Genomic DNA, 21,979 nt, shown 5'->3' with positions numbered 1-21,979 from the left:
TAAAACATCTTTGTTTTGAAGTGGAAAGCCATTAAATCTGTAAGGCATTAGCAAATACAGCTCTTCCTTTCATGCATTTAAAAAGAAATGCAAGCTAGTGACATAGTGCTGGATGCACAGTGAAAATCAAAATACATCTGCTTTTTCAAGAAGCCTTTTTCTGCCTCTATTTCTACCCATAATTCTTTCTGAAATATGCATGCCTGGCAAGACTCAAAATGAACTGTGGTTAATAACATAATTTCTGATAAAATTCTTATTTTTAGTTGTTAAAGTACACACTTAATAGAAAAGGATATAAATGATTAAGTTTTACATAACTGGAAAAAGATTATACATATTTCCTCCAATTTATACAACAGAACACTTTAGGTTCTTTAGTACATAATCTTTAAAAGATTGTAGAACTAAAAAATTTTGTATTTTCTAATTGAAAATTAGACAAATTATTTTCCTTTTTAATACATGTTGGCACTATCTTTCAACTTACAAATAATTTATTGGCCACCAGGAGAGCTGCTATATTCAGCAATATCCACAAGTTCTTAAAAATTGAGAAACCCTCACTAACAATTTGTGTCAAATAATTGCTTGCTCCTGGTTTATAAATAATAAATAATAAAGTTGGACCTTTGTAGAAATAAGTGGTGCATAAAGGGAAAGATGAAGCCATCTATTTTAAAAGCAAAGAAATTCTTTAACCTCTAGGAAAAAAAAATCATAGGGTTTCTTTAAGTTATTTTTCCATAATTATGAACAAAATAAATATGCAAGAAAATGTCACAGTATGTCTTTTTTTTTACTTGTGGATGAAGGCCAGTGCTGATTAACTATAAATATTTCTTAAAAGCTAGGAAAGAATAGTTTTAGTCTGTAAGCAGTAGTAGAACACGCTTAAGCAGGCACGTTGACTCAGCTCTGTAGGTAACTGGGAAAACGCTAAATTGGCAGATTAGAATTAAGACCTAAATATTAGCTAGCTGGGAGTGATCTGGAATTTCTTACATCATAGTTCTAGTTTTCAAGATCCTGTCAAGGAATATAGTTCATTGTCTTAAAAACTTATCTTCTGTGTTTTTGATTGTGAGATATTTATGGTTAGCCTTCATGCAATGATGGGAAGATGTTCCAGTTATGACACTGTAAGGGAGCTTCAGTTCTGTGAATGGCATTAGTTCCCAGGAGTGAGATAAATACATTTCAGCAACATGTAGTTGTGCTGTAGTTTTTCATATTATTTCACTTAGTACTATAAAGTTCAGGGAGATCATGGTAACTCCCTTGGGGAACACTTTAAATACTTTATAAGCAGTGAATATAGAAGAATGCGTACAAAGCAGGAATGTACAGATGATGCTGTTACTCAGCCATCTCTAGGTTCTTGGAGGAAAGGAGGGTGCTCTTCCTTAACTGTTAGTTTTTAAGACTTGAATGGTAGGGGTGGAATTGCTTCCTAGAAACAGAGATGATGTGGTAGCAGAGATTATTAAAAAAAGAAATAGTCTATCTTGCTATGTTATTCTTGACTTTTTTTCAGCAAGAAGATGAAAGTCTTTGGCTGGGTTATACTGCTGTGCTTTGTTACCGGTGGCTGAAATACGTACTCTGGGCATCGGCTGCTGGGAAATGCACACTAGGTTATGGGCTGGCAGTCAGCAAAAGTGCAGATGGATTTGTTGCCTTTTTCAGATTAAAGCACCACAGTGCTAGCCTGTTTCTATGGGTGTCACTGTTATGTTCTGTTTTTTTTATAAAGCTACAGGAGGGTATCTTAAGAATTTTTACTGAAACGTTCTTTATCAAAATACTATAATTTACACATGTAATATTTATATTCATAGCTGAATCTCCTGCCCACATCTCTGTTTTTTTAGTGTGTTTTAAAACTTCCAAGACTTAGTGACGAGAGTCAAAGCTGGCCCTGGTTCTTCTTCCAGCTCGGAGCAGCATGAGTAGGATGACCTCAGGTCTGTTTGCAGATGTCTGTGTAAACGTTTAATTGTATTTAAAGATTTACAAACTGTTCTAAGGAAAGGCACTATTGGCTAGCGAGTGAAAATCCTAAGACAAGCACAGGTACAGAATTTTGTCTTTGACAAAGAATCACCCGTTGCTGATTACTGAGCTTTTGGGGAGTAAAATACTATGTCAGAGCTGGTGTACTCCATGCTTCGTGTATAACATTAAAAAATAGTAATACTTGGTGTGAATAAATTAATGCTGAATTGGTTTGGAAGGCTAGTCTGTCAATAAGATGAAAGATCAGCTAAAAGGAAATAGGAGGTTCCATCTCTGAAAACTGTAGATGTCGTATGAAGACCCTGAAGTCCACATGGGATGTGGGCCTCACAGAAAGTCAGTGTGGTAGTGTTTTGTGTTGTCACTGGGCAATGCTGATCAATGCCAAAAAAAAATTCCTCGATTACAAAAGTGCGTTACTATCTGTTTTATCAATGCTTGAATAATAAACTATGGGTGTGACCAGTACTTTTTTTTCATGTTTTGCTTGTGGACCAGAATGTCTGTGATGGTATCTATTGGTAGTATTTTTTTTTTAAACACTGGTAAACCCAGGTTTTCTCCTAGGCTATCTTTTAATAATCTATTTTTGATAGCCTATTTTCACCTAAACCAGTTCACTTCTGTGGTCTCAGAGGCTGGCTATTTCTGCTCCCTAGTTTTGACACCTCGTTCAGGTGTCTGAGCTAGTCACTTGGGTGCATTCAAAACTCCGAATTTTGGTGGGCAGAGATGCTCTCCAGCAGTTCTCACATCTCTCCATTTGACGCTAGAGGGTTGGTAGACTCTAACACACATAATGTGAAGTGATGTGAATTTTGTAAATTACCTTTCCTGAGATCAGGGGAACTAAATGTGTGAAAGACACTTGTGCAAAAGATAAGACTACAGTACTATGAAAAAAAGGTGCAGAATCAGGGGAGAGGAAAATGATGAGTACTGGAGGAAGCAGTAAAGGTCAGAGAAAATAAAGTCTCTTGGAAGGATTCCCTGGATGCACAGAGACTTGCTGTAACCTACAGGGGAGTACGGCTGTGCAAATCCAGAGGGGCTCTTCCAGCCCTGAAATGTTCACTGGATGGGGAAATAAGCATGCTGTTGTCTAAGAATTTCTTATATGGAAATTGGCATAGCATTGCTCTACCATGAAGTGGTTGTTTATATGTGGTATATAAGCTATCCACTCTCTGCCTATTCGTGCCCCCGGTAAGGTAAGCTAATTCCCACGGTCACCACTAGTTCCTGTTTCTGGCAGCAAAGCCTTGAACCCGGGAGGTGTCGTGGAAGTCAGCAATGATCCTGAGACAAAGTAGGTAAAAGCCAGGAGGGCTTAAGGTAAAAAATGACCTTTGGTGGGCTGGGATCCAGGGAAGGCTGCAGCACCAGAACCTGATGGGAGAGAGCAGCCTGGGCACCCACAAGACAACAGGTTCTCGTCCAGATTTGCAAAGCAATGTGTAAAGTGTCAGCATTTAGACAAGTTGGTCCTGAATTTTGAACAGGTGCTGGAAGAAAAAAAAAAAAAAAAAAAGCTAGAGTATATCTAGAGCCTGCAAGTAAAGGCATTTCTGTGCTTTGTGCAGGGGCTAGAAATTTAAACTGTTCCCCTGACTGGGGTCAATGGTGACAACTCTGTAAGTTACTATTTTGAGGAATGCAACCAGATCTGTAAAGACTGTTCTTCAGCATTTTTATTGTTTTATCATTAATATAGGTGGTTTTCTCGTCATAGTTTTTTCTGAAAATGCAGAGCTGTTATGAAATAGTTATGTAATGTCCAAGGATGGATATCTGCTGCATTTGGAAACTATTCAGTGAGAAGTATGGTGGTGAAAAATAAGAGGTGTATCATCAACAAGTTGACTGTAAGACAGGAGACAGATTGTGAAAAGTTATTTCAACCTTATTTAAGAATAGTCCTAAATTTTTAAGAAACCACGTCTTATATGTGCTGAAGATATACTGGGAAACTTGCCCAATGTATGTGTTTCCATTTTCACAAAAATGGATTTTTAGTATTACTCATTGTAAGCATGCAAAATTACATAATTTAAAAAGTTAATATAATTTAACATTAAATACCACTTTCAATTTATTTTCCCAATGTTCTGAACCATTAAGAATGACGCTTTCTAGACTTAGTCTGCAGTTGAAAACATTCAAATTTCTTGTGAATGAAAAATCCTCCTTATGTAATTCCCAAAGACTGCACTCAAGGTTTTGACATAAGCAATGTCAGGAGCCAGTGACCGTGACTTTGTGACTCCTTCCAGCTGCCTCTGGAGCTGGGAGAGTGAGTATGCGGCTAGATAAGGGTCTGCCAGCGCTGTTTGTTCTGGTAGCTTATTACTGAAAAAGCTAAAATCATTTGGTTCATTCTTGGAGTAAGTAGAACTCAGTATGGATAAGTATAATGCACTCTTGTTTGCATGTACATTAGAATTCAAATTCAGTCTGATTTTCCTCAAAGGAGGAAAATAATATATTTTTTGTGGTAATGGTTTCTTCAGCAATTTCTGCAAGCAACCCCCTTGTGTAGAAAGTTGCTTAGTTGAAATCATGGGATTGTTAATGATTAGATTACAGCTGGTTAAGCTGTGGCAGTGATGTTAGTACTCCATCTTACTAACAGGGGAAGAACTGCAGAATAGTCACTTTTTTTTCATGCATGGTTGCGGTAAGTTAAAAATACATACGTATCTGGCTTCTGATCTTTACTTTGGAATAAGTTGTTTATGGTATTTTAATTTTTAAAAAACATTTTAATGTAAAATATGTGCACTAAAAAGCTGTGAAAATCTAAAGCAGTTATTGCAGTAGTTTGGTTTAAAAAAACAAAAAATAAAAATAAAAAACTTTTCAATTGACATGAAAAGAGACTCGTAACAGTATAAAACAGTGCATTATACAGGTTTTCTTAACAGGAAGTAGACCAGAGCGGTGGTTAGAAAACACTGCATACAGGAAGTTTGACACATGCGTAGCTCTTAGTGTCTCTGACTTGTCCAGCTCCTTTTAGATATTTTCTGTTTTGCTTTTCTAAAAGTCGCCCGTGCGTATAGATGGCAGCTCAGAAGGAGGTACCTTGTAACCAGTGCACAGGGACAGCCACCGCACTCCAGAGACTGGAAGGTTTCGCTAACCGCCTGTTCCATAGGCACTCGAAGGGTGGTACACATGAACAGAGAGTGCCTCTGGAAAATGAGAGCCATTTCTCTGAACTTGCTGTCCTATGGGACAAATCAAGTAAGTAGGTTTCTTTGTTTATTTTATAGATATTCTGTCTTCAATTTGCATAGCAATTGAAGAGTGTGCATGTTTGTAATTAAATATAAACGCTGCTCTGTGATACGTTCCAGGGACGACTTTGCAATTCGTTGTCTAAAGGTATTAATTTGAAGAGTAACATATTGCATCATGCGCAGAGAAGTGAGGGGCTGTTTCATGGGCTGGGTGGCTGGCACTAGAATTTATGGCTGGTCCTGTTCTGTTGAAGCACAGATGACTTATTTTAGCAAGCCCTCACCCCAAATTTTACTTCTAAATTACTTCCTTTATTTTCAAATTAAATCTGCTAGTTCAGCAGAAATAGAAAACTCATTTAAAATTGTGATGTTTGAACTTTGGAGTATGCAGACACGGCTGCACAGATTAAACGTCTAATTATAGGGGGTTTTATTATTTTTCATTTTATTTTGAATGATATATCAGAATGCTCTATACAGTAGTAAACAAAATGTTGTTTAGTTTCAAATATGAATAGCATTAGCTTTAATTTCTTAATTAGTTAACAATTGACAATATGCATTTGTATGGACTAAAACTTTTCATGATTGCATTTTGGCTAATAAAAGAGATTTCAGAAATATCACAATATAAGTAAATTGACATTTGATTATTTTTTTCTTGTACAGCAATGCATTTTTTTGCAAAGTAATTATCTCTATGGTTAAATACTCATTTTAAAATGTTGCAGTATGGTAATTGATGATAATTTTGTTCCAAATTTCAGATTCATTGATGGATTTGGGATAGCACAGTTATTTCAATTGAAAATAGGCCTTATTTGAAATGCATAACATCAGTGTTAGCGTGAAGAAAATCAGCATTTATACATCTCCTTGCTTTCAGTTTGAAACAGTTTACGATCTTGGAATGAATCTGTTCTCAGAAGATGAGCAGTAAACATGGAAACAAAAAAGTGTTAATGCATTGACCTAAAATAGATGAAATCTAGGTCTCCAGAATGAAATGGAGAAGGATTGAATAGTTTTGTTAGGAAGATAAATGTTGAAAGTACATAAACTCCGAGCTTCCACTTCTCCAAAATATTTTCAGCTTGGTAAAAATAGATTCTAACTTCTGTTTATGTAGAAGCTCTTTTTTATGTAAATAGCTATTTGAAAAAATAACATTGAAGCACTTTTGTTTATATAATGGAGAAAAAAATGGTATTGACCTACTGACATTCACAAATTGTGACCTGTTTATGTACAAGTCTCTGCTGTTTTTTTCTCCGTCTATTTAAGGCAAGCTTCCTTGTATGACATGCGTGATGAGGAAATGGACTGTCGTGTCTTTCGATGATAAACATGGTGAAAATGGTTGTTCTATGAGTGCCATTTTGAGTAATAATTAAGCACAGTGGCTGGATGTAATTTTTCTGAAGAAAACTTACTGAGCTGGTAGCTGAATATTGGTTATCTTGTACCTTTAGTTTCAGGGCGACATTTTGAATATTTATCCTGAATCTGAACTCTCAATTTGTAGATAAGTAAGATTAAAAAAATAATAATAATTGCTGGTACCTGTGGACTAAGTCTACAAAAAAACAAACAAAAAAAAAACATTTGGAAAGGAGCTTCTCGGATTTTTGGTGTGGCTCTAGGTTTGAAGTTGAATTGATTTGAACAGAAAGTTAATATATTAACACTGCTGTAAAGCAGTATTATAACAGGTCTGTTTCTCTGTATGTCTTTGTACAAGCAGTTGCTGCTAAAGCTCGGGGTTTGTTGAAGGTGAAGGAACTGCTTGTTATCAGGTGGACTTCACTAAGTGTTGTCAGTCATCAAGTGTTGTAAGTGTTGTGGCCTAGCGTGCTTTCACATGTGGCCTAAGGCCTCAGGGGTTTTTAGTAGTTGATTTTGAAATTTATTTAATGCCTTTGTTTCTTTGTTACATAGAACAGACTTTTTTCTTTTTTCTAACGTGCCTTGGATTCTTAGTTAATGTATGAAATAAATTTGCCGTGTAAAATCCTTAGAATCCAGTAGGGGCAAAGATGGCACAGGATACCACAGGCCTTTGAATCTATTTTAAAAACTGGACTGAGTGCATGTGGGAGTGTACACATTGAACTAGTAGTAATCAGGTCAGTTGTGCTGCACAGCCAAAAGATGAAAGGGATATGCTGGTAGTCAGCAGAAGGATATATTTCACTCTCAGTTTCAGATGTCTTGATTTCTACCAATTGCAACTATGCGAAACCTATGTTTTGATCTGTTTTTGTGGTTTGTTTTGTTGTGTTTTTTTGCTCTTTGGAAGAGTGAAGTGGGAACAGAAAGGACAATGAGGCTGCTTGGTTTTGAACGTAGAGGCAGCAAAGTCAGTGTGAATCTTTTGTTCTTAAGCTGATACGGGTATTTTCCAAATCTGTGCAAAATAAGAAACCGTATTAACAACTTGGAGTAACAGCAATGGTCAGGAGTGTCACCATTGTTGCATCTTTCTGTCATCTTCAAATTCTTGTAGTCTCTAAACTGCAAATGGATGGATGGTGAATAGTCAAAGAAATTCTATTTGGGCTCTAACTGATTCAACATATTGATATACTTTTAAATGCTATGGAATATCTTACAGATTTAGCTGAATAATTGCTAGATATATGTATATGTAGGGAAAAATACATCCGAAATACGAAATAATGTACGGAGTACATTGTGTGAATTGATTAAAGCTTTAGAATAACTACTAGTTGGGTACAAGTCAACAGATAATTCTGGTCTAAGGTTGCCATGGAAACAACCAGTGCTTGATATAATTGAGAACATCTTAAAACCTCCTGGTGTTTGCATGCTTTTTTTCCCCTGCCATTTTGAGTTGCTTTGGGCATGAATCGGTAGCACTGGTCAGAACAGAAGTAGTTAATGAGCAAAACCAAATATCCGTGTGCTGAATATTGATTTTGGTTTACTACTGCTATCTTGTGCTTCGCAGATTTTTGCATCACAAGGAGCTCGTAAGGAAGAGAAGCTCTCTGGATTCTGTGTGCTTTCTCTTTCCAGTTAGTGTATAGTTGTGTTTAGAGATTGAAGCACTGATTTTTTGTAGAGATTAACATACTTTATCAACTGTTGGATTAATATTAGGAGCAATATGTTTCTGAAAATAAGCTTTTCAGCATGAATGGTAAGTCTTTTCTATTACCTTTGACACTATTTTTTGTTCTGTCTTCACAATCAGGAAAAATCTACCAGGTTTCCCTTTCTTGTCTGCATAGCTACATTGAGCACTGATCTCTTTGTTTTTGTAATCGACTTACTGTGGATTTCTGTTAAAAATTACTAGTCTTAAAGATTAGTATTCTTCTTAAACATCTTGTTTTGCATAATTAGTATTTAATATTTTAAATATTAAATAATTTTAAAGCTTTATCTTAGAAATAACTGTTCCAAATCATTGAATAAGACAGAATCAGATATGGTGAATTTTATAATTGAATGCTGTGTATGTCAGTTTACTTCATTTTCTGTGCCACTCATATTAAATTATTTTATGTTAATTGATACAAATCAAAAAAACCTTCTGAAATTATTGTAATTATCACCTAAAATTCTGAACTAGCTTTTGTTCTTTTTCATCTGAACCAGCTTATTCTTCTTTCGTCTTTATTCTTTCTAAATGATGGGATAGCAGAATAGTTCTGGTCATTCATGGAAGTAGGGAAGGGGAGCCTCATTAAAAATGAGATATTATAATATACCCAGGAAACTTATCAGGCAGGTAGTTGCTTTCTAAAAACAGCATGATTGATTATTATAAAGTACTTTGAATTAATGCAATTATGAAGTACTTTATTCTTCCTTGGAATATTAATGAAAGTTGCATCTAAATATTTAAATTATGTATATTCAATTTTTTAGAACAAGATGTCCATGAAAATGGTTTGCAAAAAGCACAAATGTAATAGTATCTGGCATGATGCCTTATTGTTTCAAGTGGATAATCTGGAGCTTTGGAAAATGACTTAAGTTTAGAGATTGCTTAAAAAGAAAAAATAGTTAATCATGCATACAGGGTTTATGTATGGCTGTATGGTTTTGCTTTGTCCTACAAATTTAAAGGACTATTTTTACGAAGATTTCACTTCTGTACAAGGCATGAGATAGAGTGGGAGGAGTCATCCCACTGCCTTATCTAATACCAGTTTACATGTACTTATCTCATACAAATGTTTTGAGGTCATCTTCCCTGAAAAGGAAAGTGTTGTCGTCATTTCCTCGGCATATGAAGTACAACAATATGCAAGTGTCAAAACCAGTACAGTTACAAGACAAGGTTTCAGAACTTTGCGTGTACATTATGAAGATCTGTGTTACAGCATCATGACTGTGTAAGCAAACCTAAACGCAGGCTGTCCTGGAAAGAGGTGGTCCAGCCTCTGCCCTGTGTGGATGCTGCCACGCGGGGAGCTGGGCAGGGAGCTGATGGGGCCTTGCCGAGCACCTGCGAGCCAGCACAAGCACACGGCAGGGACGAGCAGGCAGCCTCACCCCTGTGTGGCTCTCTTCCAAGCGAGGGGCAAACTACAGCCTTGCTGCATTTCCTCAGCATCACACGGCCACATTATTCCACGTGTGAAGAGGTCTCTATTTTGGAGTCAGGAAGGCTCTCTGTTTTTCACTGATCACCATCATGATGCTGGGTTTTTCCTCAGCTTTTTGTCTGTTTCTCTTACAGTTGCAGCTTCCACCAGAATTAAGATTTGTGGAAGTCAGCTATAGCAATTTTAGATTTTGCTGCTCAAGTGTTTTTTCCCTTCCTTTTTTTATTGTGTTATGATTGAGCAATTTTAAGGGAATAAATTTTTCACAGAAAAACTAGGTGAAAAAGAGGTTACAGGGGTTCATTTTGTTTGTTTGCTTTTACCCCAGGGCTTTATTCCACAATTAGCATCTGTAGATTATATTCATCTTGACATCCAGGCTCCTAGGTCCATTAAAAATAAAAACAAATAGATGCGACTTTTTACCAAGTGTCTGTTCCCAATCAAAAATATCTACAAATTAGAAGAGTAATTTTGACAAGGGAAAGGTGAATATCTCATACTCCCTTGAGTGAGAATTATATTGCCTTCAGTACAAACATTTCCCCATTTCAAGTACTTTTGCTGTTTAGTGCACCTTTGTGGTTATCCTCGCTGCAGCAGTTTTACACCCTTTAAGTGGTTAAAACCAGATGCTGTCCTTGTAAAGGGTGGATGCCAGTGAAACTAATTCTAAATAAAAATGGCTTGCTTGCTTTTTCCCCCCCCCCCCTCCTCTTTCTCCAGGAGAGTTCCAAGAGATACAATTTTTTTTCTGGAAAGACTGGGGAGAATGAAGAACTGTTTGCCTTTCATGGGCCTTGTTTCTCGTTTTCCTTGGTTTAGGGTTTGTTTTGGTTTGAAGAGCAGGACATTCCGTAACAGATAAAGGACAGGTATTGTTCTGGCAGGTCTTCTGTTTCACTAGTAATAGCCTTAACGCTCTTAGTAACATCATGTCTACAGTTGGACTAGTACTTTCAAAAACTGGCAATAAAGAGGTAATTGCTGATCCAGAAATTATACTTTTAAGATAGTAGTTACCATATGTGCGTAGACAGATGGAGCAGTATGAGGAGTGTGAGCAATGCTAATAGCCTCCGTCAGCTGAGTTACTGTCAAGCTTTGGAGGCACTGGAGAACAGGAGCATTTCAGGAGTAAGGGCGGAGAGACCTAGTATTAATATCTTACCTGTGTGTGTTGCAGCCATCTTTTAAGAGCGAGGTACAACCAGCTCGCAGAAGTATTTGAAACTTCAGCAGTTGAGCACTGGGGAGTGACATCACAGCAAAATAGGGTTGAGTGAAGGTTCCCGTTGTGAGGCAATGGAAGAAAGATGGGAATACGTAACAAAGGAGCCTTGAAGTTGAAGATCTGCTGTACATTTGGACTGACTGAATTTAGAAGTTGATTATGTAGAGCAGGGGACAGGACTGCATTTGTCATGAGTAAAAAGAACGATTTGTAAAAATAATGGTTTAGAAAATCGTAAGATTAATGAGGAATCTAGAGGTGTTACACATCAGTACTGCTACCAAGCCATGGTTATTTATTTTCCCATTGACACATGTAGTTGTTGAGAAAGACTTAAAGAAATAAATTTTCCCCCTGCTAAAGAGACTATGAAGAAAATGGAAGAACAGAATATTCAGGTCTTGGAAACATACATCTTCCTACATACATTTCATAGGATTAATGGTATCTTCCTTGCAAAACTTCCCCAAGGTTACCAGTTAGCTTCTGACAATAGACTAGGATAAGTTCTTAAATGTTGAGCTGGGTTCATGTTTGTTCTGGTTTTCATATGAAATATTTGAAAAAAAGAAAAAGCGACATGAGTTGCTGCTTTGGTAGTTCTTAAAATGCATCCCTACAGAGAACAGTCCCTCAGGGTGCTTAGTTTAGAGTATGGGCAAAAAAATGAATTTAATAAAATTTGGGTTGCTTCCAAAGGAATGGGTACTTGGTACGTTGTAATCTTGCATCTCAGCTGAACTGTGGCTTACTCTAGTTTCTGTTATGATTCTTACATATATATATATATATATATTTTTTTTTTTTAACAGATCTTCTTCTTGTTTTTTACTTTATATCTCAAATAGTTTATGTAATTATTTGTTGTTAGTTCCTCTAAAAGTTTCTGCTGGTATTGCTGTTGTAGGCCAAAGTTTGCAGCATGCATTTCACATCTTTAATTATTGAGGTCGTTAAGAGCAGTTTTATAACCTGACCAATGGGTTTAGTGCTTTCCTTTATTCATTTTAGTTGCTGAAAGCCCGTTAAGAACTTCTATTTTGGTTGTTTTATTATTATTATTATTTACATTCTTGTAGGGTTTGCAACTAAATTCTGTGCAAATTTTGTGCCTGCTTTTTATCAAAGTACTGACCTTAAACCGGTTTCCTCTGAAGTTCCATTCATTATCAGAATGGATAGTGAACACTCTTATCTACTTTTCACCTACCCTAATCCTAAGGCAAACAAGAATTTGTTGTTCACTTCATGTGTTGAATTGTGAAATATGTTTATTTACATAAGACTTACTTCCTTATTCAGGAAGTCAGTCTCTGCTATTTAAGGTTATAAATGAGCCTCTACTAATTGGCTAGCTACTGCAGGCAACCATTTCCTGTAAATATTGAAAATGAATATTGAAATATGATCTGCGGGAGATATGTCAGTGTTGTGATGTGTCAGATTCCCAAATCTTGTGAAGAGATGAAGAGGTATTTTGCTGATTTACTCTGACAGCTGTGAAGTTATTGATTAAAACGCAAGTATATGGGAGTGTGTATGGTTTTGTTAATGTAAGGGCTGGGACAAAGTAGTGTTGCAGGAAGTAGACTTTGAAATGAGTACAGTTAAACAAAGATTGGCATATCTAATATTATTTTGATGCCTTGTATGAAATATTCAGAAAAAAAAGAAAAGCAAGACAAGAGCTACTCTTTTTGAGTAACTTGTAAAATCCACCCAAATAGTGAACAGCCCCCCGAAGGCGCTTAGTTTGGAATACAAGGGAAAAATTAGTTTAATAAAACTTGGGTTACTTGTAGAGAAAAGGGTATGTAGTACATCTATTATTATGAAGGATATTTTGCAGGAAATGTATTGGTCAATATGCAGACCAACTACCTGCAGATTTTTGCTTACAGTTTTTAGCTATCTAACCATAAAACGCTCTCAGTGATAGCTGCCCAGTACTAAGTTACTCTCTTCAGTCAAGGAACTTTTATGAGGAGGGAAGGTGGGGCAGTAATATAGAGAGGAAAGTTGGTGCTAGTCCGTTGGTCAGTACTTAACACTGCAGAGGGGTGGGAAGCTTAGCTGGAGTGAAACTGTAGATGCTGTAAACGTTTTGCTTAGTGTTTTTGAATTTATATTTAGCAGAATTTACTAACAACCTTTACCCAGGAATGTAGATACAATTATAACATATTTTCTAGTAGTGCCCTAGAAAATTTTGTTCTTGGAACTCATTCTTAAAATTTATTCTTTTTTTTTTCCCGCATGGTAACCATGGAAATATATGCACTGCAGAAAAAGAGCTGCTTAAAATTTCACAATTTCACCACAGTTTTCAATTTTCTTTGTGAAGTAATACCTGTTATGTTTGACAGAGAAAGGAGGTCTTTGACACTACAGACTCTGTGGTAGTTGCAGCATTTTTGATTACTTGCTGGTTAAGTTCAGCTACAACTGTAGAGTGGTACTGCATAGATGAAAGTTAATTCCCAGTTCCTTGCAAAGCATATCAACATATAATAATTGAGGATTTCATATGTTAACACTTCTTCACATAACCTTTTGTTAAATTAGATGTATGATCAAATTTTATATATAGGGAGTGTTAAGTACTGCACTTGAAAGTAATTGTATTAAACTTATAATTTATTAATTTAAAATTTTGCATTAAGAGAATTAACTTATCTAATAGAATAAGTGAAGATTAATAACTTAAAATTAGAATTATTACTCAGAAACCTTTTCAGTAGTCCAGTCCAATTCGTTCAGGTTGCGTAAAACTAGCACAAACTGGCAGTACTTCAGAAAAGGAGCAGTTCTTGGGCCTCTCCTATGCAGACAGGCTGAGGGAGCTGGGATTGTTCAGCCTGGAGAAGAGAAGGCTACAGGGAGACCTTACAGCAGCCTGCAAGTACCCAAAGGGGGCCTACAGGAAAGCGGGAGAGGGACTCTTTGTCAAGGGGTGCGGTGATAGGACAAGCGGTGATGGCTTTAAACTAAAAGAGGGTAGGTTTCAGCTTAGATATAAGGAAGAAATTCTTTACTCCGAGGGTGGTGAGGCCCTGACACAGGCTGCCCAGAGAAGCTGTGGATGCTCCATCCCTGGTAGTACCCAAGGCCAGGCTGGATGGGGCTTTGGGCAGCCTGGGCTGGTGGGAGGTGTCCCTGCCCATGGCAGGGGGTTGGAACCAGATGGTCTTTCAGGTCCCTTCCAACCCAAACCATTCTGTGATGTTCTCTGTCCCATACATCTGCCTGTTCCCCCCGACTTGTCTTTCCCTCACCCTGGGGGAAGCATTCATGCCATGAAAAGAGCTGAGAGTTGCATTGCATTAAAATGAGCTTCCCTTGTCCTCCCCTGCCTTCTGCCCATTACTCTCTAATCTGACCTCACTCACCAACCTGGCTTGGCAGGCAGCCACAGGATGCTTTTCCTCTTTCAAAGAAACTCATGATATTGAGGCAGGGAATAAATGATTGTGGAAGGACAGGATTGGGTTGTTTGTTTGTTTCTTTGTTTGAAGCAGTGCTTATATATATACCAGTCTTTACTGAACAGTGAACTGCAGCTTTACAAATCAAATTGCTGTTTCTTGGACTTCCAAGCCTCAAAGCATGTGGATTGTTGCAAGAAAGGAAGCATATATAGGAGTGTGTCGTCTTGGCAGTCTGGAGTAACTCCCTTCAGTGAACACTTCAAGGATGGGAAAAAGGTACATGAGAGACTCCTTTCCTTAGGCTAAAGGTTAGTTTTAAGGCATTACAGAAGAAACCGTATGGCAGTTCTAACAGGTGTTTTTAGAGAACAGGAGGAAAAAAAAATACCACCCACTTTAATCAGAGACAGGTTGCTAAGATGCTTTCATTTGGAAGGGAAGCTTGGGCAAGAAAGAGAGGTGCCACCATAAGTGCCTAGAGGGCCTCTCATGTTCAGCAGGGATCTGTCAGAGATTTTGGGTCACGTCCCATGCTTGGATGTTTGGATGGAGCTATTCTGCTTGTCAGCATTGAGCAAGTCTTGTATATAATCAACAATTTAGGATTTGAATAATAAATCCCAGCTTGGTTCATGGATTTTGTTTGGTTGGTTTTGGCAGAGAGGAAGAAAGGCTTTTGGTATAGCCAGAATGCATAGCATTTATCTATGTGTCTTGAGGGAGGAGTCACTTTTTTGTTGTTTGTTTAATGAAGTATATTCAATTACAAATTTTGATGAGGTTTGGTTTTAGCAAGACTTCAGGGATTCACATTTTAAGTGGGTCAGTGTTGGTTGGGTTTCATCCAGTCTCTCTGAATTGGTTTCTATTGTGTTGCACTTTTAGCATTAGCAGGGTTTGCTGCCTCTGCTTGGACCAGTGCTTTATGATTTAAAATGATGAATAAGGGCAAACAAAAGATTAACAGTGAGATTTGGAAATAAAACCAATTTTATTTCTGATAAAAATAGAAGGAAGAAGAAAGTCAGTCTGACTGTGGTACTTGTATGCAGTAGAGTATCATCCGCTCAGAATTCAACAAAGATAGCCATTATCTCTGATAGCTGAAAATTCACCTCCTGTTTTGGTTTGTCTAAATCTGTCACATCTCTTGTACGGTCTGTCTGCTTTCAAACCAGCCAAGTAAAGAGGTGAACAATAAGACTTCAGCTTTGTTTAATTTACAGCTTAAAATTGTAGCATGCAGCCCTGGGGGGTTGTGGGGGGTGGGGATTCATTTTCTCTTAGAAGACTGACAAAATACTGTCTATCTCAAGACTTAAAAAAATAAAATAAAATAAAAAATTGCCTGTGTTCAATGTCTGGAGTTGTAAAACACAAGTTTTTCTTATCTCTTAATTTACAGTGTGCAGTAATGTTAATTCCTGAATACGCTCCCCCTGAAATCAGATTCCAGTGCTATTTCCTAGTCTTCGATCACTGCAGCTGTAATTACTCTTAATTAACTCTTTATCCTGTTCCTTTCTCTTTTTCTCCGTGGCTTTTCCATACCCTTTTGTTCTCTACTTTTTACCAGTCCTTCCCAGTATTCCATAGAAGTGTTTACAGTATGCGCTTTAATTAATAGCAGTTGCATTCTAATAACAAACTTGTATGCATTTAATAATTCTTACATGATCATTTACTAAGAAATTTTAGTTTTTGTATTTCAAAAGTGCTCCATGTATATATATTTGATGTTAAGTTCTTATCTATTGCAGTTGCTAAGTTAGTAGTATGATCTTCATCACCAGTTTTAATTGTAATTAAAATTGAAATGGAAATATAAGATCAAAACTTTGCTCTCGAAGTCAGAAAGTTGATAGATGAGATATTAAATTGGTACACAGTTTATTAATCTAGCCTTAGTGACCTTACAACTTTTAGAGCAGGAACAAGATAAAATTATCAGTGGTCAGTTTGTGACAACAGAGCCAGTAAGTGCATTTCACTACAGTGTTAAGAAAGGATTGACTGGGCCTCATATTACAGCCTTAATATCACATTGGACTTTTTTTCCCCATCATTTTCATATTGTGAGAAACAAAGCCTTTTGTTCTTGTTCACGGTGTGTTTCAATGATACCATTTCAGCTTCTGTTTGGAAGTGCGTTCTAGCTATGAAAATGTTAACTCTCGTTCGCACTACTTCCTTTGAATGCGTAATATTTAATACATAGTTGTGTTCATTTTTAAAGATATACCAGGGTAAAAAAAAAACTTGTAAGCCTTGTGATAGTATTCTTCCTAATGAAAGTTACAAGAAATTGAAAGAGATTTAAGACAAGAGGTTAATGGTGCAAGAATGAGGCTTGGAACTCTTGACTTGAGCGCTTCTCTCTTGTTTCTGAAATGTGGTATCGTAACCACAGGATTCCCTGTACGTCTCGATAATGTTTAAGCCTATACTGCATTATACAAATATATTTACCAGAATCTCTTCATACATATTCATTTTTCCATTAAATGAAATTTGGAGATTTTAATTAAATATCCCATTTAATTCCAGTTTTCAAGTGATTATATTACAATTTTGGAACATAAATTGAATTGTATTTTGATAAAGGGCATTCTAAATACCAAGCAGAGATTGGCATTTAGCACAGCAGATGGGGGTTTGTAGTGGTGCCCAATGTTTAGTCTTAATCAGTTTAGTTCTTGCTTTCTTGCCATAAATCCTATCCAAATAGTTTTTTCTTTTTTTTTCCAAAAAAATTCTGGCTCACTGTCTCCTGTGGGAGATGTGCTTGAGAATAACAAATACAGTGCACGTGGGAGGTGGGAGAAAGGCAATGCGATTTATGTTAACTCTTCAGGACTCCTCCATCTGTGACCCCTTTCCCCTATGCTCTAATTGCACCCCTGCAGCTGAGAGGTCCTAACCTGCTTAATTGTTTCAGGAGCTTTCCTAGGCTTTACTTGTTTCAGGCCAGAGTGCTCTTTGTAATACCCTTTTTTTTTCTGTAGCCCTGCTAACTTTTCATACAAAAGTTAATCCACAAAACAATTAAAGGAAAATACTGTGTTCTGTGTCAAGGCACTGTTAGATAACATTTATTTGGTACGTTTCCCCTGTTGTTTGGAGGTGGGTTTAGGGACTGGGGGGGAGGCAGGTCGGGGAGGGGCAGGTGGTGTTCATTTCTTTCTTTCTTTTATCTTTAAGTGCCTCTTCATATGCTAGCGCTACCTGGGAACCTCAGGATCTTGAGCTCAAATTTTAAGCATTCCGATTCTTCCTGTCAGAGAGCAGCTGAGTAGCAGTGGCCTCTCTGAACTGCAAGTGCCAGCTACAAGCACTTTTTCATCCCATTGTGACCAGATGGGTTTTGTCACTTGAAAACTAAGCTTATTTGAACGGGAAGCTCTTGGATTCATATGACCAGGGACTGTTAAGAAACCGGCAGATAGCTAATTCCATATCGTTGTGTTGCACTGTGCACTGAAGTGGCTGGATTTTGTTACATAACATACTTCTATCCTACTCTCCAGTTCCCTTAAAAGTCTCTTTTAGCTGGCTCTCCTGTGTATCGCCATTTTTCTTTTCTTCTGAATACAGATATCTGTAGGCCAAGTCTCATGTCATCTGCAATACACAAGTAATAGCTTACGTATTTCTTGTCCAGCTGTGTGCACCTGTAGGATTTCTTCTGAACAGATTTTTAACCGATGCAGGCAGAAGTTATAAACTTTCAGTTTTATAAAAAAAATTTTATCTCCTTGGCCATCATCCCATTTCTTAGTACGCTTTTTTGAATCTCCCCCAGTTTCCTTCTATACGCTTTGTGTGTTTGCCTTGCATGAAACTTGCTTCTCCTGCTAACGATTGGGCTTGCTGGTGATGAAGAGCTAGATTATCGGAGGTTAGCGGGATGTGTTTGTGCCCACCTAACCTTTGGGCCACTTGTGCAGCCCTTCCAGTTCCAGCTGGTGTCCTTACTGGTGCTCCCATAGTTTGATCCCATGCATGGCTCTTGTGCTGCTGTTTTCACTTGTGCTTTGCCCTCACCTTCCAGCACCTTCCTTTCTTGAACAACAGCTTTTCCTCCTTTAGTTTCAACCTCCTTCATTCAATCTTGTACTGTGTCAATGAAATTAGTCTGAATAGGGTCTGTTTGCTGGTCTTTGAAGTGAAGATTTTGATGCAAGGAGTGTAAGCACTTAGCCATTTGTGAATTCATGATTGATCCTTGCATTAGCTCTTTGGTGCTTATGGGAACATGTATATCAAAATCTTTCTTGTTTTGTGGGTGTTTTTTTTTTTTAAGTCTTAGAAAATTAAATTGTAATTGTAAAGGTACCACAAAAAATTCAAGTATGCATTCCAGATTGTATACGGTAATTTCATCTGTGCTTTTCGGGTGGTTTTGTTGCTGTTGTTGGGTAATGGGACTGAAATTTGGTTGTGAAATTTTTGGAGACTGTTTTCCATTTCTGTGCTACCCACCACATGCTATGCAATTCACACATGCCGTCTTTTGGAACAAAATGATAAGTAGTGGGAAGATCACCTGATTACAGGTTTTATTGTGATCCAGCATGCTGCGATGAAGATAGATACACTTTTGTTAGCAACGGTTCCTTGGATGTGTTTGTCTCAGAACAGGTTATTTATTAAAGATGCCAACTTGATCTCCTGAAGTTTTATAAGCTGTGCTTATTTCTGTGATGCATCATCTTTTCTCATACTGAATTTAGCTGCCTTTGGTGTGTTTTCTTTTTTTTCCCTCTTTTTTCGTTTGGTAATCTTTGCTCAAACATTCTGTGGTGTAGCATGAGTCATTCTGTCTGTGTGGGAAAGGGCTGGTTTATTGCAGGGTCCATCCCTGAGTGGGGAGGGGAAAGGGTGGAATGTATTTGTGTTTTCTATGTGTTTGTTGTGGAAATGCATAAAACTTTTTTTTCTCTTTCTTTCCTCTCTTCATCATCTCATCTGTGTGGGTGAATATTCCTGCAAACCCTTTGGGGACCTATAGAGACCTTTGGTATGCTCATTCTTTCATTAGTGCCCAAAGTCACAGATACTAGGAACAGTTTAAAGATCTGAAAAACAAAAACAAAAAATAATAATAAATTTAAAAAGTCATACCGTAGCAATGTAAAGTGGCTAAAAATGTGCACTTGAGGAAAACTTCAAAGTCATTGTCTGATAAACCTGTTTGTTTGCATCGTGAAAATAATACCAATGGCTACTACAAACCATAACTAATTAGCAGAAATTTTGATTCTGCACTCAAACTGTAGAAATAAAATGTGTTCTCCTGCAGCAAGAGCTAATGGTTCGTGATTGAGATTCAGTTTTCAAAAGAACCTGTGCTATTTCAAATTCTAAGTCCTGTTTTCAAAAGTGACTGAAGCGACGCCCTTAAGTTGCCTAAATTCGATTTGAAATCACTTCCTGAATTTCACTGTGGTGAAGGAGTCCAGGGGACCTCAGAAAATAAGAACCAGGCAAGATTTGACACACTTTCTCTAATAACACCCATCAAAATATGAAATTGTTTTTAAAATATGAGGGTTTTAAGAGTGAATTAATGCCATTTGGTAGCTTTATTTTGATAATATGTGCTCAGTGCCACTTTCCAAGAAAAGAACAAAAGTAAAGAAGAGTAAGCTGGACATTCCGTATTGAAGGAGAGCTTGTGGCTTCCTGATTTTTCTAGAATAGAGGCTCATTATTTCCATGATTCCCCAGTTTGAATATTTGCAGATTGATTGCAGTTTTTTCATATTCTTTATTCCATAAGCAGAACTGAGAAAAAGATGATTACATGTAAATATCATGGTATATTTCTCATAAATACTGAAAATCCTATTTCAGTACAAGAGATATGGAAACTTAAAATATCTTTATATGAACAACAGAAATTGTGTGAGGGATATTTAAGACGTTGTACCAAGATATATATATATATATATATATATATATATATATATATATATATTTCATGTTTTGGTTGTGATGTATCATGTTAAAGCAAAGTTAATGTTCGTTTCTTAACTACAGTAGCTTAAGTTTGAAGCTTGGCTCTCTGGTAATCTTAGTGATCATCTTAATTTTTTTTCTTGGCATTAAGAGAAAATAGTGCTCATGTTATTTTGACGTCAATTTATGTCCAAAAGAAAATTATCAATAATCATCATTTTATCAATAGTCATCTCTGTTTTCCTAGTAGAAGAGGGATCATCGAACATGAATTTGGACATTGTTACATTCCCTTTTTGTGTTGAACTTACTTCATGTCACAGGAAATCCTATCTTTTTCTCAAATGAGAATCATTAAAAGTCATTAAATAAGTAGCCCACATAATTTAAAAACAATGGAAATATTTTCCCCACTTAGGATAAACGTGCCAAACATTTTACTGGCTACCCATTAAAATATTTTTTTTAACTCTCAGTGAGTTTAAATGCCAATTCATTCCTACAATTCATTTGACATAAACTGTTTTCTTATTCTACTTACACATAAATTTAAGTAATAAATATGTCCCTCCTCTCTGTTTCTCTTAAAAATACTGAGGGGATGTCATGGTTTAAACACTCTTCTAATGTTGTTGCCTGCCAGACCTTTTGACAATTTTTCTGAAATTTCTGTTGTTTTGATGCTGTTCCATCAGAGCCAGTGATGGTGGGAACTGTAAGACTCCTTTGAGTATTTTGCTACAGTTGAATCCCATATGAAAACAAAAAGGAAAACAAAAACAACAAACAAATCAGTATCAGTCTACTCCAGGGCTGCCACTGTTTTTACCACTGCTGATACTGTGCCAGTAACAGAAGTATGGTAGGAGAAAAGTTCTCTATGTAGACATTAGTATTCTCTGAAAGGAAAAGCACAAAATTGTTCTGATTCATCAGATGATTGTTTATGGCCACTCATAAACCTAATTTTCTGTGAGCATCTGAAGGTAAAATACAGTTCCTAAACCATATATTTCTAGTTACTGACCAGAATAATGTATTGAGTATTGTTAGAAATTGCTTATGGCAGAACATAGTACAGAAAATCCTCTGTTATTAACGTTGTGTTATGTGAATTGATTCAGAGAACACAAAACCAGTATGATATTTTCTTCTAATTCTGTGACTTTTTCAGAATCACAGCAGTGTCTGAAATGCCTCTCGTTCATGGCTGTGCATTAAGTAATCTACTTTGATCTGGCTGATAATTGGTGTTCAAAAAATAGAACAGCTGAAAGATTATCTGAACAAAATATGTTGGTGCACATTTTAAACAGTCATCCAGAATTTTGCAATTATTAATTCCTTCAATTTCAATGCAAAGTTAATATTAAAAGTACTTAGTCTCTGACTGTGGGCATATCTATGTGCAGTGTTGTTGTAGCCCTGTGTTTTGTCTTTGCTTGCAGTAATGCTGTGCATTTGGTACTTGAGCTTGCAAACAGCCTTTATGTGAAGGTGATGGGGGGAGCA

At 36.8% G+C, this 21,979-nt stretch overlaps 1 protein-coding gene across 5 annotated transcripts in view; it reads left to right on the top strand.

Moving 5' to 3' along the window:
- Nucleotides 1-21,979, top strand: part of PRKACB (protein kinase cAMP-activated catalytic subunit beta) — a 68,721-nt gene that overhangs the window by 28,673 nt on the left and 18,069 nt on the right. The window contains exon 2 of one of the 5 annotated variants that reach the window (XM_040564800.1): nt 19,518-19,526. The exons of 1 other annotated variant lie outside the window; for it this stretch is intronic. In XM_040564800.1, coding sequence (XP_040420734.1) covers nt 19,518-19,526 — 9 coding nt within the window. Of the gene's footprint in view, nt 1-1,942; nt 1,968-4,943; nt 5,266-8,119; nt 8,428-19,517; nt 19,527-21,979 lie in introns of those variants that run through there. 3 more of the 5 variants (XM_040564802.1, XM_040564799.1, XM_040564803.1) reach the window with 3 other exon arrangements.

This window comes from Cygnus olor, chromosome 8 (assembly GCF_009769625.2).
Source record: "Cygnus olor isolate bCygOlo1 chromosome 8, bCygOlo1.pri.v2, whole genome shotgun sequence".
Classification (NCBI taxonomy): Eukaryota; Metazoa; Chordata; class Aves; order Anseriformes; family Anatidae; genus Cygnus; species Cygnus olor.
The sequence above is the reverse complement of the archived record's forward strand: the minus strand, read 5'-3'. Positions and strand labels throughout refer to the sequence as shown.